The sequence below is a fragment of the Trichoplusia ni genome, chromosome 3 (assembly GCF_003590095.1).
Source record: "Trichoplusia ni isolate ovarian cell line Hi5 chromosome 3, tn1, whole genome shotgun sequence".
Classification (NCBI taxonomy): Eukaryota; Metazoa; Arthropoda; class Insecta; order Lepidoptera; family Noctuidae; genus Trichoplusia; species Trichoplusia ni.
This window is the reverse complement of record NC_039480.1, coordinates 3719113-3737543: the sequence shown is the minus strand read 5'-3', so window position 1 is coordinate 3737543 and position 18431 is coordinate 3719113. Positions and strand designations below refer to the sequence as shown.

The 18431-nt window shown below is 37.4% G+C and overlaps 1 protein-coding gene across 1 annotated transcript; it reads left to right on the top strand.

Annotated features, from left to right (window-relative positions):
- Window positions 1-3681: 3681 nt before the first annotated feature.
- LOC113508934 (xaa-Pro aminopeptidase ApepP-like) lies at window positions 3682-18210 on the top strand. The gene is made up of 18 exons (XM_026892127.1): window positions 3682-3765; window positions 4123-4193; window positions 5154-5278; window positions 5803-5974; window positions 6498-6604; window positions 7852-7987; window positions 8566-8661; window positions 9383-9465; window positions 9881-10018; window positions 10564-10635; window positions 11401-11484; window positions 12322-12452; window positions 13186-13338; window positions 13939-14071; window positions 14705-14882; window positions 15658-15749; window positions 16952-17065; window positions 17743-18210. Exons 1-18 carry the CDS (start codon window positions 3728-3730, stop codon window positions 17929-17931), a joined length of 2112 nt encoding a protein of 703 aa, XP_026747928.1. The 5' UTR covers window positions 3682-3727; the 3' UTR covers window positions 17932-18210.
- Window positions 18211-18431: the final 221 nt, after the last annotated feature.

The following is an 18431-nucleotide window of genomic DNA, read 5'->3' as shown; positions in this document are numbered from 1 at the left end:
GCGGACAACATCACATACATTGTTCTGAACCCAAAGTAAGTTGCTAAAGCACTTGTGTTATGGAATCCAGATACAACGAAGGCACCACAAACACCCAGACCCGAGACAATGTAGAAATGTGAATTTTTACATTGACCCGACCGGGGATCGAACCTGGAACCTCAGAACCGGTGCGTACGCCACTCGACCATGTCTTGCCTATGTCCTTCCTCAGGTTCTAAAAAATCTATGTACGTTATTTCATTGCAATTGGTTCAGTAGTTTTGGCCTGAAAGCGAGACATACAGACAGACAGAGATACTTTCGCATTTATAATATTAGTATGGAAGTATGGATATGTTAAAAAAACAGATGAAAATGACCATACCACGCATTACGCATAGACACTTTTTTTTCTCCGGATACACTATTTATTGGGATTGCCCGACTAGTTTCGGATCCAACCGGAGTCCTTAATCATAAGCTGACGCGGCGAAACTAGTCGGGCAATCCCGATAAATACGCGTGAGTAAACCGTTGCATCATTTAATAATGAATCATGCTGAAGTTACTAGGTGTTATAAAGACATATGTATCAAAAATTTGATAGAAATATAATTAAGAATAATCTTCATTAAAACTTCATTCCCAATGCCCAAAATTACAGGGATTATAATTATTTTACAAGCTTTCATTTATTTACACCTGTCCCTTTGTCTGTAATCAAATCTTGCAAGGTAAAGATCGAATTCCCGGTTTCCGATTGAGATGACATTTTGCATGTTTATGTATATTGTGTGATAATGTAATATTATGATGACATGGAGCTGATCTGATGCTGGAGCTGGAAGCTACGAGCTTGAAATTTTGCATGGAATTTTGTATGTATATCATCTTAATTTTTTTTTTTAACTAAACTTATTATAAGTAAAAACTATTTTTGTTATTAATTTTTTATTGTTTTTTAAGTACTAATGAGGTTTTTTTTAAGATTAAAAACAGTAAGTATACTTACGAAAATATTTTGTTAGTATTTTTTAAATTTATTCCACGATACAACGATTTACGTAATTTTTTGTTGTTTTCTTGTGTGTTTTACTATTTTTTTTTGTATATAAATTATAAAATAGATGTAGCTATTCGTATGTACAATATTAATACATACATTCCTGTTGGTTATGACCGATACCTTCTGTCAACTCTTGACAGGGTAAGATAGTTAACCTTTAGCTAAGTACCTAATCAAGTGGACTACAGATACTGTATATTATTATGATAATACTAGCTTTCCGCTCGCGGCTTCGCCCGCGTCGAGGTCGGTTATATCGCGTTTCAAAGAGAACTCTTCAAAAGTCCGGGATAAAAACTATGCTTTGTTCCTTCTCAAGGTCAACTCTATCTCTGTTACAAATTTTATTAAAATCAGTTCAGTGGTTTAGACGTGAAAGCGTAACAGACAGACAGAGTTACTTTCGCATTTATTATATTAGTAGGGATTTGCTCAATTGGACTGATATGCTTTTGATATAAATGTATGTACTGAATTATCTTATATTATAATAAAATTCTCGTGTCGCTGTGTACTTAATTATAGTTACTCCTACGAAACGGCTCAACCGATTCTCATGAAATTTTGTGTCCATATTCGGTTGGTCCGACAATCGGACAGCATGTATTTTTAATAAACCCATAATTTGTTTAATTCCATAAAAACTGAGATTTCTGGGACAACTATAAAAACGCCGTAATTTGCTGAACAGAATCCTTGTCACGCTCTCAAATTTATTTGTCATCCATTTACCCTTTCTAATAACGGCACCAGAAATACAACATTCGTGAAAATTTCAACTGCCTAACTATAATAGTTCATGAGATACAGACTGGTGACGAACGGATGGACAGACAGAAAGATGGACATTTAATAATATTAAGTCGTCTTATTCAATTCAATTCCGTCCTATTATTCAATAATAGGACGGAATCCTATTATTGAATAGGATTCGGTTCTAAACCTTTTTCTACGGAATTGTAAAGAATTCTTGCTATAGAAATGTACTGTCAAAAATGTCATGAGTCCAATATGGCGACCGCGTCTTTTGGCAATTCGCGGCCATTTTGTCTGTGTAAAGTATTTATAACAGATTGTCAATGCCAATATGTGTTAGTGATTTCCCAGTTCTGGGCAAAGTTATGTGGGCTAAGTGAATGGATAACGCCCGCTATGATATTAATGTTAAAAAAAAAGTCTGTGTCAATAGTTTTTTGTATTGCTTTTATTATAATTAATATTTTTTTATTGTTTTGTTTTGGAAATTAAATGAATATCAAATTGATTGCTTTTTTTATTTTCTATCATGTAATGACCTTGTTTTATAAGATTCATTGATAAAAAATATGGTTTACAAGATATTATAAATTAATAGCAAATAATACCAGCCTTTATACGTCCCACTGCTGGGCACAGGCCTCTATCCATATAGGGAAGGGTTAAGCATTGATCACCACGCTAGCTCACTGCGGCCGATTTCAGATTCTAATATTTGGTTTTATGAGTTGCCTCTCAGAACAATAGGGATGATGATAATTTTTTGTCCGTCTTTTAGTTTTTTGTATAATAATGGATACGTATTTTTTAGTTTGTCCCGCAAACATAATTTGACCAAATTACAGTGAATGAAACTTACGCGTGACGTCACGATTGAGTATATATTTTACTCTATCGTTACGTCACAATCCCCCTCTCCTAAACTTTAAAGCAGTAAATCTTTGTCAATTCTAGTTTATTCTGAAAAAGGAAAAAATACGTGTCTCATACTTTTCAATTATCTAACTGAGGGACGCATGAGATTTTTTCTTTTTTATACCCAGTCATCATCCCTATTAAGAAAGTGTATATACCTTTGAAGAAGTCCCACTGAAACATTGCCTGCTTTAGAAGCGAACCTGCACCTCTTGCATACAAATCTATACATATAACCGGAATAGGCGTGGATCAAATCCGCGACTAACGGATTTTCTGTTCTGCTGACTGCTACCACTCTACTATCTACACATACAGCAATAAACAATTTGAATTTGAATTTACTATCCCTTATTTTTCAGATGGGACATCATCAAATGACTCCTTCCGCTTTGGGTTGAGCGGGAGTGTCAGACTTCTACTGACTAAACCCCACCCATGTTCCTTCCTTTGCCCTTCGTGTACCGGGGCCGCGATAACCCTTTCGGACAAGCCTTTTGCCCCGGCAGGGCACACATTACTATCCTTGCAGTCGTATTTACAAAATTAGTGTGATAAATTAAAAAAAATAACAGATTTAAAAAATCTAAAAACCCTCGTTTTTAAAAGTCACTCAATTCAAATTTTATCAAAATCGGTACAGCCATTTTTATCGTTTTAAATTGCATTGTCATCGGGTTTGAAGCTACCCTGAAAATTTCAGCCTGCTAGCTTATCAAGAAGTGCCTCAAAATTGAGTTAGAAAAAACCAGCCGGAACGACAAACAAACAAGAAAGTGAGTGTATAAAAACGTGGGAACAAGATTAGCGTCAAAATATGCTCGTGAAATTATCAGATTAAAGTTATTAGCGCCCTTCAAAATTATCTACATATAATTAGGATTAGTGTATCAATGTACGTTATAACCATATTAATATTATTGCACCTATAATCTTATCAAACATTATCACTATTGTAGATAAAACTATTTGATATTGAGTCTATTTGATAGTAGGCAAGGAGTCAAAATGGCGGGCGGTGGGTGGATAATTTCGTTTTGTTTATTGTAAGTTTTTTATTTTGTTTATAAAATAGATACTTTTTTCGCGGCTTGGAAGTCGTTTATAGATGGAAAATTATTTATTTTCTAACGTCTCTTCTCCCAAGTTTCATAGGGACATCATCCTAGCCTTTTCCCAACCCAACTATGTTGTGGTCGGCTTCCAGTGCAACCGGTTTCAGCTAACTACCAGTGTTTTACAAGGAGCGACTGCCTATTTGACCTCCTCAACCTGGGCAACATGATACCCCGAAGTCAGACTTATTGCCAGACTTTCACTTTAGTTACACTGGAAGCCGACCCCAAGATAGATGGGAAAATAAATGATGATGATCACGTGTAAAACAAATACTATATTTTCAGATTACCATTAACAATAGTTTATGGTAGCATACCATATTACAATTCTGCGGAACCCGATACGCCTATCTATGGTAAGTTAACTTTTAAAATTTCACTTAATTCAATGGCAATAGCCAAGTGACAGAAAAGCCAAAATTGAAAAAGTTTAGCAACAGTCGATTTTTCGGTGAATCTTTTGGTAACAAAATCTTTAAACCATTAATTAGAAAAACTACGTGTGCTTAGCCAACAGTAATTTTGTCGAATAATATTTCACTTAAAGAATAATTGACCCATGGCCTATGGATTGGTAATTGGATTAAATTTGAAAGTATCCCTATTCTCTTAAGCTCTTTGCCAACATACCTAATAATTTTATTGGAAATTCACTGTATCCATCATGAGCGTTCCGCTCCGTACTGAATATCCAATTATTGTGTTGGAAAAACACTTAGAATTATACAAGTGCCGATTTAATAATATTTCCATTCATTCATCGGCCATTGTAAATACCAGAATTCCAATAGAATGACCGGCGAGTGAGAGCTTAGGTAGGTAACTTCTACTATCAATAATAGCCTAGGGATAGGACCGTTGGACTACTACGTCAGGTTGTAAGTTCAAACCCCGGCAAGCAGTATTTTTTTGCGATTGAGGTCACCCTGCCATACCCAGAACGCGTGACGTGTTGTTGGATCTGTCCCCGCGTAGGACAAGCATTTGTGTGATCCACGAATGCTTGTCCTGAGTCTGGGTGTCTTGTGCATGTGACTTGAATGTTTGTGAACACCCCGCGATGCAAGTATCAAACTCCTTAGTGCAGGAGTAGTTTTAAATAAGTTAGTATTGAAATGAAACTACTTTTACGGATTTTTCGCGGTTTAATTTTAGATTTTAGTTCCCGACGTTTCCGACGTTCCCGACGTCGGGAACTAAAATCTAAAATTAAACCGCGATAAAATCCGTAAAAGTAGTTTCATTTCAATGTCTAACATTCGCGTAAACCTAAGAAACCACTATAAGTTAGTATATCAGTGTTGCTATGTTTTTAGTGGCGATATTATCAGCTAGCACCTTAAGCCGTGAGACAGCGGCCGCGCGCCTCACTGCTCTGCGAGCGGTGATGGACGGAGCGAGGGTCGACGCTTACATCGTACCAACAGCTGATGCTCATAATGTAAGTGCGATAATATCCTTTTTTAACCCCGACGATAAAAAATATTTTATTTAAGTATTTATAGTAACTATTGTGAGACTGATTCATTATTTCTACGGACGCGGTGAGGTCGCGAGTCGAACCAGGTCGACTCCACTAATGTAACCGTCTGCATAGGTATGATTAAGGACGCCGGTTGGGTCCGAAACTAGTCGGGCAATCCTGCGAGAGTAAACAGCATCATTTAATAATGATATATGTTAGTTTGACGAGTTATGTTTCGGATTACGTGATTTCACTGTAGATAGTTCGTTTTCTGTAAAAGGCGCGTTTTTAGACATCTTTGAGAAAAAACCTTTTAAAAATTGTGGGGTCGAAAGGTGTTACATTCAGGGGTTTTTATTTTTTTTATAGTCTGGGTAACTCCCGTGAACGGCAATAATAAGAATTTTTTGCGTATAATGTGAAGGCTTCTCAAATTTAGCAAAAAACCTAACCTAAATCTATACTGACATGTATAGATAAAAAATTCTACTTTTCCCCAGTCAGCTTACATATCCGAGGCCGACGCGCGTCGGGAGTGGCTGTCGGGCCTCCGTGGGTCGTCGGGCACGGCGGTGGTCACCCGTGGTCGAGCGCTCGTGTGGACCGACGCGCGTTACTGGACACAATTCGACGTTGAAGTTGATGCGACACAATGGGAACTTATGAAGCAAGGTTTGATCATTTTCAAAATTAAAAATCATTTATTCAAATGAGGACTCTGAGTAGGTGTTTTTAACGTCTAATTTCAAATATACAGAACCCAGATTCGCACTCCTACTTATATAAATGCGATAAACTTTACGAAATTGTTTCTTTCATTGTAATTTGATCAATGTATGTTTGCAAGATAAAATATACGTCACTATAGTGCATTAAACTACACGACGAACACTGAAAACAAAATTGTCATCATCCCTATTATAAAAATAGAAATAACAACATTTTCCCACGTTTTTATACACTCACCTTTCTTGTTTGTTTGTCGTTCCGGATGGATTTTTGCAACTCAATATTCAGGCACTTCCCGATAAGCTAGCAGGCTGCAATTTTCAAGGTAGCTTTAAACCCGATGACATAATTCACAATAATAAAAACGGCTGGACCGATTTTGATAAAATTTCAATGCGTGACATTTAAAAACGTGAGTTTTCATCATCATCAATCTTAGTTCATATAATATGTGAAATATTTACAGGTGTAGATCTCAGTATCCAAGCGTGGTTGGCTAACAATATGGCCGCCAACACAGTAGTGGCTGTCGATCCCACCACTTACAGCAGAAGCGCCTGGCAGACATTGGAGGTTAGCAATTTGTATCTAGTATTTAGTGCTTTAAATAAAAACCAAAAAAATATCGAAAACGTCAAAAGTGTGTCAAAAAAGATTTGGGTGTATTCTTTTTGGTTAATAAAATCGTTAGTCCATTGAAAAGTTACGACTCGCATTCATAAAAGTCAATATCTTTTAAGCAGCTAAATTTATGAGATCTAGTCTTCGAGAAAATCCACTGTCTTGAGACAATGGGTTGAAATTAAATTTGAATGGGGTTATTAAAAAAAATTGTCGCCGAAAAAAGTAAAAAATTATGCTGCCTTGTAGAAAATTAATTTTCCACAAATTTTCTCCTTTGGCATTTGACGGGCCAGTTGGTCTAGTGGTTAGTGACCCTGACTGCTATACCGGAGGTCGTGGGTTTCATTCCCGCCCAGGAGATATGTTGTGTGATGAGCATGATCATTTGTTCTGGTGTCTGGGTGTTATTTATCTAAAATATGTATGTGTTTAGAAATATATAAGTAAGTTTATCAGTTGTCTGGTTGCCATAACACAAGCTCTGCTTAGCTTGGGATCAGATGACCGTGTGTGAGTTGTCCCAGGATATATATATATATTTATATGTAATTCTACTTTTCAATGGATTAAATTAGAATAAAAGAAAGATGATAAATCCCAAAAAAAAAAACATTTTCTACCGACTTCAAAAAGGCGAGGGATCTTAATGTTTATTTTTTATCTTCGGACTGGATGAACTGTTTTTGTTGATTCTGTTTTCATTTGACGTGAAAAGGCTGTCATTTGTTCCCTTAAAAGTTGCATCAAGTTTGGCTTAGTAGTTTCATATTTGAAGTCGATTGTACATTTTTGTTGTCTATCAATACTATACTTAATAAAATTCGAAGTTTGTTATAAGACTTTATATTCTTACCAGCTGTTGCCCGTGACTTTGTCCACGTGGTTAGAAGATCTTGAACCGTGTGGGCACGCAACGGAAGCTCTTAAAGATGAATAATTTTCCTCGTTTTTTCCACATTTTCCATTGTATCTTCGCTTTTATTAGTCACAGCGAGACGTTATATAGCGTTTCTTGATAAATGGTCTATTCAACACAAAACAACAATTTTTCAATTCGAACCAGTAGTTCTTGAGATTAGCGCTTCCAAACAAACAAACTCTTCAGATTTATAATATTAGTATAGATTACCAATTTTTATAAGTGTATTAAATACTCCATCATTATAACAAAACTAAAAGTATTAAAATCTTTGCAGTCGGCGCTTTTAGCGGCAAATGTGAAACTTGTAGCTATTTATGACAACTTAGTGGATGAAGCTCGTAGGAGCCTGAATGATGGACCTCCTTCGAGGCTTACAAACCCTCTGCTGCCTCTTCCCGTCCAATATACAGGTAATATATACCTCGTGGAAGTAGGGTTCCGTACCTATAAAAAGCCTATTTATTTTACGATTAGCTACTACACTACGGGTGATTGCAGCGGGATTGTCCGACAGGGTAACCGTGGCCCCGGTACACGAAGGGCAAAGGAAGGAACATGGGTGGGTTTTAGTCAGTAGAAGTCTGACACTCCCTTCCGCTCACCCCAAAGCTTGATATGTCATTTGATGACTTCTCATCCGAAAGACAGGCGCCATTTTGAAAATACGACATCCGAAATTTCGTCCTGTATATTTTTAATATGTTTAACTAACGATGTTCACTTCCATCATTTTTTTTTGTAAGATCTTCTTGGACATCCAATTCCCTTAGGGAGAGAACGGGTAGTGTCAGACTCTTACTGACTAAACCTGAACCGCCGTGCTACGTCATCCGCGTTTTTATGTCGGTGTATAGCAATGCGTTGCAATCCTTCATTAGTGTGGGTCACTTTCTCGTGTTGTGTGGAGGCCGACGTTTTTTACACACACACATTTCGCCCCCCGGCATGGTTGTTCCTTCCACCCTGTATAAATCTTCACTGTTTCCAGGACAAACCGCGTCTTCAAAGATTGCAGAGCTCGTTGAACAAATGAACAGTAATGGGGTGTCAGCCTTGTTACTGACTGCACTAGATGATGTTGCATGTGAGTTTATCTAGTTTTCCTATACTCCATATGTTTAGATCAGGATTCCCCGAGCTTTCTGTGATAATGGACCGCTTTTAGATTATTTTTGATAGCAGGGATCACTTTAAAAAATAAAAATTCAAAGCTCTTATTGACGTAAAAATATAGATCAGCATAAATGTAATCTTGAAACCTGTGTTAGGCTTAAAGCCTGCTTCACAGGAGCGAGTGTCTTCGCCCGCTTCAGCAATATTTACGTCTTAACACTATCTTAATATTAACAATTTGAATTTATATGCAGAGAAAACAAATACACTGAAAACATTTATTCTTTAATATCCATTTAAATAGAACCGAATGCTTGTGCTTTGACGACCTCCGTGGTCGAGTGACGCACCGGTTTCAAGGAGCTCTGAGGTCCCAGGTTTCGGGTCGATGTAGAAATTCACATTTCTACATTGTCTCGGGTCTGGGTGTTTGTGGTAACTTCGTTGTATCTGAATTCCATAACACAAGTGCTTTAGCAACTTACTTTGGGTTCAGAACAATGTATGTGATGTTGTGCGCATTTATTCATTGTGTTTTGCAAGCGAATTGTCAAAGTATTGGTAAAAAAGGAAGACACACCTGAGTATTGTTCAAGGGTGTGTTGCGTCACGTCAGAGGTCTACGGGCGGTTTCAACTCTGACACCATCAACCATACGATAAGAAGAATAATTAAAATTTGCATGTTTTCAGATACTTTGAATTTGAGAGGATCAGATATTCTGTATAACCCGCTTTTCTTTTCGTATCTACTAATCAGGACGAACCCTACAACGGTGAGTTTTCTTTTTATACTCTATACGTTTTAAGAAGAACTTTTTGACAGGTGGTAAAATTGACTTGAATAAGTAACGGGCAATACATTTCTAATGTGATTTTTTTGTTAATTTAGATTTTATTCTAGAACTTTTCGCAGTCGATTTAATATCTGTATGTAAAGATATTTTATTTTTGTTAACAGGAATGTCTCTTGCTCTTATTGCCTGATGATTTATTTATTTTATTAATATTAATGTGCGTTTGGTAATGTATGTACTGTGGACAACGAGACGCTGTGTTCGATCTACGCGTAGGCGAGCATTTGTGTGATCCACGAATGCTTGTCCTGAGTCTGGTTGTCTTGTGCATGTGACTTGAATGTTTGTGAAACCCCCGCGATATAAATTCCTTACTGAGGTTTTCTATTTACAGAATGCTTTGCAAAACGTGGTCCTGTTCTGGAGTGATGGAGTACTTTCAAGTCAAGTCATCGCTCATCTGGCTTCAGAAAACACAGTGGTCGAAACTAAGCCTTATACGGAAATATTCGACTATTTAAGAACTCTCTCAGTAAGTAAACCACTATCAATCCATTAATTAGTCAAAAATCATTATCTATGATCATTTCCAACTATGTTGGGGTCGGCTTCCAGTCTAACCGGATTCAGCTATGTACCAGTGTTTTACAAGGAGCGACTGCCTATCTGACCTCCTCAACCCAGTTACCTGGGCAACACGATACCCCTTAGTTAGACTTGTTGTCAGACATTCTAGGTTCTGACTACCTGTAACGTCTGTCAAAAATGTAGCAATAACAGCCGGAACCCACAATTTAACGTGCCTTTTTTGGTATCAATAAGAATTTCCGGTAAGATGCGATGAATGTTTTCTGTTAGAAAACTATTACAAAATAATAGAAAAAACTTTATATGTAAGTATTAATTTTCGATGACGAAATTATTAGGACAGACTTTACAGAGAAGTTCCTTTGTTCCAAAAAAGAAAGTCCGAAATCCAAAATAAAATCCAGTGTTTTTCCATATTACAAAAACGAAACTATTTTAAAACCGTGAATGTATAAAAACTTCAATCGGCAATTATACTTCTTTTGACAGGTTCAGCTGGGTGCAAATGGAAAAATTTGGGTTTCCAGTGAAGCGAGCCATGCTGTATTATTAGCTATTGAGGTAAGATATAACTCAATCCATAACTAACTGTTGCCCGCGTGCCCGTTCGCTGCAAATCTGAAAATGATCCCACGGGAACGTAAAATCGAATTAAAAACAATCTATAACTCCAACTATATTGACGACCTCCGTGGTCGAGTGGCGTACGCACCGTATTCAAGGTGTCGCTAGCTCTGAGGTCCCGGGTTCGATCCCCGGGCGAGTCAATGTAAAAATTCACATTTCTACATTGTCTCGGGTCTGGGTGTTTGTGGTACCTTCTTTGTATCTGGATTCCATAACACAAGTGCTTTAGCAACTTACTTTGGATTCAGAACAATGTATGTGATGTTGTCCGCATTTATTTATAACTATGTGTTAACAGGTTAACTTATAAAGTTTCTTACCGGTTCTTTTCCATAAAAGAGATTAGAACTAGAGTAACGTTGTAACGTTTTAAAAGTGCCTGGAAAACGGCCTATTAGAAATAAAAACTTTTGATTTTGGTTTTGATGTTGAATCCTGGTTATAAACTATGTGTGTACCAAGTTTCGTCTAAATCCGTTCAGTAGTTTTCAAACTCAATATGCTCGTGTTGTTGTATATCGTGTTGACAAGATCCCCGCGTAGGACAAGCATATTCATTACATGTGTGATCCACGAATGCTTGTCCCGAGTATGGGTGTCTTTGTGCATGTGACTTGAATGTTTGTGAAGCCCCGCGACACAAGGATTAAATTCCTTTTTTTGGGATTAGTTTAAAAGAAAGTTCTCTTGTGTTTTTAGGAGGCTGGTACAGCTACTATTTATACGACAGCTGTTTCTCCCGTCGCGTTGAAGAAATGCGTCAAAAATGAAGTTGAGTTACAGGTAAAGCTAAATATGTACTTGTAGTAATGCGATAAATAACATTACACTACTTTAATGGGTTAATAATAACTACACCGTCTTGGTAGATACCCCATCACAGTTGCCACCGTTTGACAGGGATTAAGATATGTATACAGCCTTCAGGGTGTCCCAAAACTCAACGATAATCTGAGACCGGATGAAAGGCCAAGTGATAACAGATCAGGGAAAAAAAATCTGTTTCTATTTTTTGAAAAAAAAAAAAAATTTTTTTCATTGCATTAATTTATAGTTTCGAATAATAAAATCGTTAATGAAGATCCCGGAATTGAAATACTCACAGCGAAATTGTCACATTGGTGATCACAGGACTTAAAAATGCGACGAGGGATGTCGAATTTCAACTTTTTAAATGTCTCTTATCGCTGAACTGAGTGATATGGTTTTTTTATATTTTTCGCTGATCTGTTATCACTTGGCCTTTCATCCGGTCTCAGATTATCGTTGAGTTTTAGGACACCCTGTATATTTTGACCAGGGCCGGATCTAGGGGCCCAGGGGCCCCGAGGCACAAAGGAGTGGGGGCCCCCTTGGTTCAAGTTATTTTCATTCAGTGAAAAAAATTATCGAGCTTTTTTTTAGATGCATTGTGTCAATAATGTGGGCTTCTACCGTGGTTACATTTTTTTTTTATTTCATCGTGAGTGCTGGGCCCCTAGTCATAGTGGTGGGCCCCTGGTCATAGTGGGCCCCTAGGCACTGGCCTAAAGTGACATAATACGGCACTGATTTTGACCCTTTCCAAATCGTATATTATTATTATTTTAGTTCTAATTTGCACCCACATATTTTCACCAGGGTTTCCGCTTGGCTCACATCAAGGACGGCGTAGCTCTAGTCCGCGGTCTGCACTGGGTGGAGAAACAAGTCGCAAACAATGTCAACGTCACTGAAGTTGAATTCTCAGATAAATTGGAATATTTCCGAAGGTAAGGTATTAATTGCTTGCAAATAGCGTTAATTGAACATAACTGGGCATGACATATACACGGTGATTTTTTAGTCGTCTTACAAAAGCAGCCCAGTTCATGTATCCAATGACTAGAACACGGTCATGATAAAAAAATAGGTATTTATGAGATTTGAAATTTTTTTAAATGCAATTTTTATTCAATATTATGATGCAATTCGTAGTTTTTTAGAAACACAGCTCTGTTGCGAGCGCGGTCCGAGCCTTGTAACAATGGTGAGGGGCGCGGGCGGCGGCGTTTTTATCATTTTTAAGAGTATATTTCAGATTTCTCTTGTTTAATTTTCTTCGTACTTATTATCTTAGTTGATGATAAAAAAATAATAATCGCGTCTAGGGGTATTTTACGTCGGATACATGAACTGGGCTGCTTTTGTAAGACGACTAAAAAATCACCGTGTATATTCCTTACTTATAATACTACTATTTATACCTAAAACCTCACTCCGAGCGCTAAAATTTAACGAATCACTCAAATGTATTGAATAGTTATAAAATCTCTCTATCGTGGCAAAAAAAAAATTGGTTTTCCCCACCTTTGCAGGTATCATGGTCACGGGCACGGTGTCGAAACGTCGGGAACTAAAATCTAAAATTAAACCGCGTTAAATCCGTAAAAGTAGTTTCATTTCAATGTCTTACATTCGCGTAAACCAATTGAAGTACATTCCTTCTATTGTTTTAACTTTTAGGCTAGAAGAGAACAGTATGGGCCCATCCTTTGCTACTATCGCTGGCGCTGGGGAGAACGGAGCTATAATACACTATAAACCAATGCGGGAGGGACCTCAGAGAGTCATCAAACCTCAGGATATGTTGCTGGTGGACTCCGGAGGGCAATATTAGTAAGTTTATATAAATAACTAGCTGTTTCCCGCGGTTTCACCCGCGTAACATTTTTTTTTTCTTGGCCTCAATTTTTCCATATTTCTCAGCGTTTAAACCATCCCTGGACTGGTACGAATATTTCAAGACTAAAATTAGCCAAATTGGTTCAGCCATTCTCGAGTTTTAGCGAGACTAACGAACAGCAATTCATTTTTATATATAAAAAGAAGAAGAAGAAAAAGAAGATAAGACTAGCTGTTGCCAAAGGGCCGGCTCGCTATAAGTCGAAAATGATGCCTCGGGAACATAACATCGGGATAAAAACTATCCTATATATTAATCCTGGTTATAAACTATCTCTGTACCAAGTTTCGTCTTAATCCGTTCAGTAGTTTTTGCGTAAAAGAGGAACAAATGTCCATAATTATATACAAACTTTCGCGTTTATAATGTAATTAGGATTGTTAACTATAAACTATAACTAATCAGTATCGTGTTGCCCAGGTTACTGGGTTGAGGAGGTCAGATAGGCAGTCGCTCCTTGTAAAACACTGGTACTTAGCTGAATCCGGTTAGACTGGAAGACCCCATATGCAAATATATTTTCTCTTTTACAGTGAAGGTACTACGGATATCACAAGAACTCGTCATATGAGCGCATCGCCGACGCCAGAGCAGAGACTTGCGTTCACTCGAGTTCTTAAAGGACAGATCAATTTAGCTACTACTGTGCTCCCTAGAGGGATATTTGTGAGTAGAACAAGCTGTCTGACAGTTGATCAAACCAGGGGCGCAGACCCCTTCCCGTATAATGAAAGTTATAGCATTGATCACGACGCTAGACCACTGCGAGTTAGATTTCAATATTTAGAACCCACGTTTAGTAACCAGTAACGTTCACCATTTAGTAAAAAAAATTACATGACTTTTAAAGTCTCATTAGTCCCTGTCTCCTTTTGCCTCTGGAATACAAAAATAATTAAATCCATTTATTCAAGTTAGGCTATAAAGTAGCACTTTTTGAATGTCAAAGTATTCGTAAAATAGACAGTATTAGACAGCTCCCCGAATCGGCCACTCTTCACCGATTCCTACCTCTGGCTGTGAAGAAGAAACGGCGCAACAAACTTCACAACATAATTATACATTGATATCAAGGACTCCCCCACTAATTAATTTAATCTTTATATCGCGAGGTGTTTCACAAACATTCAAGTCACATGCACAAGGCACCCAGACTCAGGACAAGCATTCGTGGATCACATAAACGCTTGTCCTACGAGATCGAACTAACACGTCGCGCTCAGTGGGTTTGGCGTGGTGACCTCAACCAATCGGCTAACCGTGCAATCAAAATAATTAAATTACTATCTCAATATGCAGGGAAACGTAATAGAAGTATTAGCCCGCAAGAGTCTTTGGGACGTGGGTCTCAACTACGGACACGGGACAGGGCACGGCGTGGGACACTTTCTAAAGGTCCACGAGGGACCCATCTGGATACTGAGTGGTCCCGTAGCTGAGGACCCAGGGGTCGCCCCCAAAATGATCTACAGCAACGGTAAGGACACCAAGCTAAGATGATTTATATATACAACTAGTTCTTGCTCGGGCCCGACCACTACAAAATTGAAAATGATCCCACGGGAACATACATTCGGAATGAATTCTATCCTATGTCTTATTCCTGGTTATAAACTATCTATGTATGTCCCAAGATTCGTCTAAATTCGTTTCGTTTTTCGTTCGTTTCGATGAATGAATGGAAATTGGATTAAAATGACACTATTTGTATTCTCTTAAGCATTTTTGCATCAATAATTAAAATAAATGTTTTTATGTTTTTATTATATATATTTAGTAATAAGTACATTTAAGTAAGATAGTAACTATGTCTAGAGACTCATCGACCCCACAGTCAAACCATTGCAACGGTTTTGTGGGGCTTAGTTAATAAGTTACCTACCTATTTGTTTAAAGATAAATAAATAAATAAAATAAAAATAATAATAAATAAAATAGATTTCAAAAAATCCAAGAACCCACGTTTTTAACTGTGACTCCATTATTTTTTTTATCGAAATCAGTCCAGGCGTCTTTCTAGTTGTAAATTGAATTGTCATCGATTTTGAAGCTTCCCTGAAAATTTCAGCCTGCTAGCTTATCGGGAAGTGCCTCAAAATTGAGTTGCAAAAATCCAACCCGAACGACAAACAAACAAGAAAAGTGATTGTATAAAAACGTGGAATAAATTCGGTGTTCAATGTTTTCGAAATCTTTTAAAAAAGGTTTTTTATGGTAATATTCTATCTAAACACAATTTTTAAATATTACAGAACCTGGCTACTACGAAGTTGGTGAGTATGGAATACGTCACGAAGATCTAGTGGAAACCATCGAGATGACTAAAGATGCGGATCATATTAGAGTAAGTGGTATTGTTATTAAATGATGTAACGGTTCACTCACGCGTATTTATCAAGTTGATATTGAGAGGGAGCGTAGGGCGTTGGCGGTCAAAAGCAATATGCTGGCTCGCAGGTTTGCACGATGTAGTGATGCAGTCAAAATTACTTTGTTCAAAGCACACTGTCAGACCTTCTACACGTGCAGCCTGTGGTTCAGCTATACGCAGCGAACGCTCAATGCCCTACGCGTCCAATATAATAATGGGTTCAGGATGTTGTTAGGGCTACCCCGCTTCTGTAGTGCATCTGGCATGTTTGCCGATGCTGGAGTCGAAGGCTTTCATGCCATCTTACGAAAAAGACTTGCTTCCAGCGTAAGTAGAATACGGGGTAGCACTGACAGTATCCTGAAGGTCATTGCAGATAAGCATGACTCGGCTATTGTGAAAGCCCTGATCCGAGCACATGCTCGGACAACAGTTTAATGTTTCTTATTTTATTTTTATTTAATGTATGTCATTTCTTTCTTTTAATTATGGACTCTGGTCTGAAATAAATGATTATTATTATTATTTATTATTATTTATCGGGGTAGCCCGACTAGTTTCGTTGTTCGACTCGCGATCCCGCTCATGATTAAGGTCTCCGGTTGGGTCCGAAACTAGTCGGGCTACCCCGATGAATACGCGTGAGTAAACCGTTACATCATTTAATAATGAATCAATCTCACGATAGTTACTATCAAAGCATTATTGTATTTTATATTTATTCTGTCCATGTTGCTATTAGTTATGGTAGAATTTTTAGATATGGCTGCAAAGAGTGTTTCTTATGAGATGACGTCAGATAGAAAGGTATGGAAGGAGAAGACGTGTTGCGCCGATCGTAAATAATAATTGGGATAAGGGCAGGGGAATGATGATGATATTGTATTTTATGTTTATTGAGCTGAAACTACTTTTACGGATTTTATCGCGGTTTAATTTTAGATTTTAGTTCCCGACGTTTCGACACCTTTGCAGGTATCATGGTCACGGGCAGACTGTCCGTGACCATGATACGTGCCCGTAAGAGTAGTTTCATTTCAAAGTCTAACATTCGCGTAAACCTATGAAACCAATATATTATGTTTATTTTAATGTCAGATTTTTCAAATATATTTTTTCTTCTTATCCTTTGGGTACGGAACTTTGACAATAACTTTATAATACTTTTGTTATAGGCAAAAGACTTAGTTGGCAACTTTGACGGTCGCGGCGCTGTTGGTTTCCACACGATATCGCTGGCGCCGCATCAGGTAGCATGCTTGGATATCAACTTGCTTACTGATTTTGAGGTAAGATATCTTAAATATACATACTCCTACGCTTTTAGCGATAAGACCGCCATTGTACCATAACATTGCATGTATTAAGAATCACTGCTGTAATTCCATGGTGTACAATAAAGAATATTCTAATCTAATCTAATCTAACCCTCCTAAAATCCCCATCCCAATTATTTACAGGGCCCCAATTCTGCTATTTAAAATGGCTGATTATGGCAATTGGATTAAATTTGACAATTTTCTCATTCCCCTAAGCATGTTGCCAAGACATTAATTGGAAATTCATTGAATTGACCGTGAGTGTTCCTCCTCGTATTGAAACTCCAATTATTGTGTTGGCAAAACGCTTAGGAGAATATAAATGGTCATTTCAATCCTATTTGAAAATGTGGTGAGCAGAGTCCTTCTCATTTAGCATTGATCATTTGAAATCCTGGATTCTTCGCGATGTTTTCTGTTTTGGGATGTAGCCTGCACCTTGCACATACAAATGCATAAATATGCTTTTCCGGATGGAAAATCATCGAATGACTCTTCCCACTTGGCGTTGAGACGAAGGGAGTGTAAGACTTATGTCTAAAACCCACACATGTTCCTTCCTTTGCCACATATGTAGCGGGGCTTCAGTAACCCTTTTTGGATAACCCTACTGGCTTATACCTACATTCAAAATTTCCTTGTTTCAGATTAAATATTTAAACGACTATCACGCGAGAGTTTTATCAACACTTGGACCGTTACTCCGTGAAAAAGACGCCGAGGCTTACCAATGGCTAGAAAAAGAATGCGCGCCAATTCTACGAAGCGCCGCCATCTTATTGCAAACGTCACCCATTTTGGCGGCAATCAGTATTGTTATTGTTTGGTTAGGTTAATTTCTTTAAAAATAATTGGTGACTGATAAACACAAAACAAAATATATATTACAATTTATCCCCGCAGCATCGCCCGCTTGCAGTTTGGATAGCTACAAAAATATTTTTATCTTTCTGCGGTCGGGTAAAATACATAACTACCCAAAATTCATCAATGCATGATATTTAAATAATGTTTAATGGTTTAATAATTGACAATTTTATTTTTATAATGGGGTATTTTGGAAGTTATGTGCAACTTTCAAGTGATTTATTGGCCAACACTAACAGTGAAGAGCCGAGCCAGAAAGAAAATGTTCTTATTATGCTAAAATGTTATATCTTTAAGCTTGAATAAGTTTACTCACGTGTATAGTCTGATTTGATATTAATATAAGAATTTGTTATTAATATTGTTACTTTCACAATTACCCGTTTTCATTTTATATTTTTATAATAAAACCATGAAAAAATTGTTTATTTTATTCATAATCTTGGTATTTGGTGTTGGACTCGCTTTG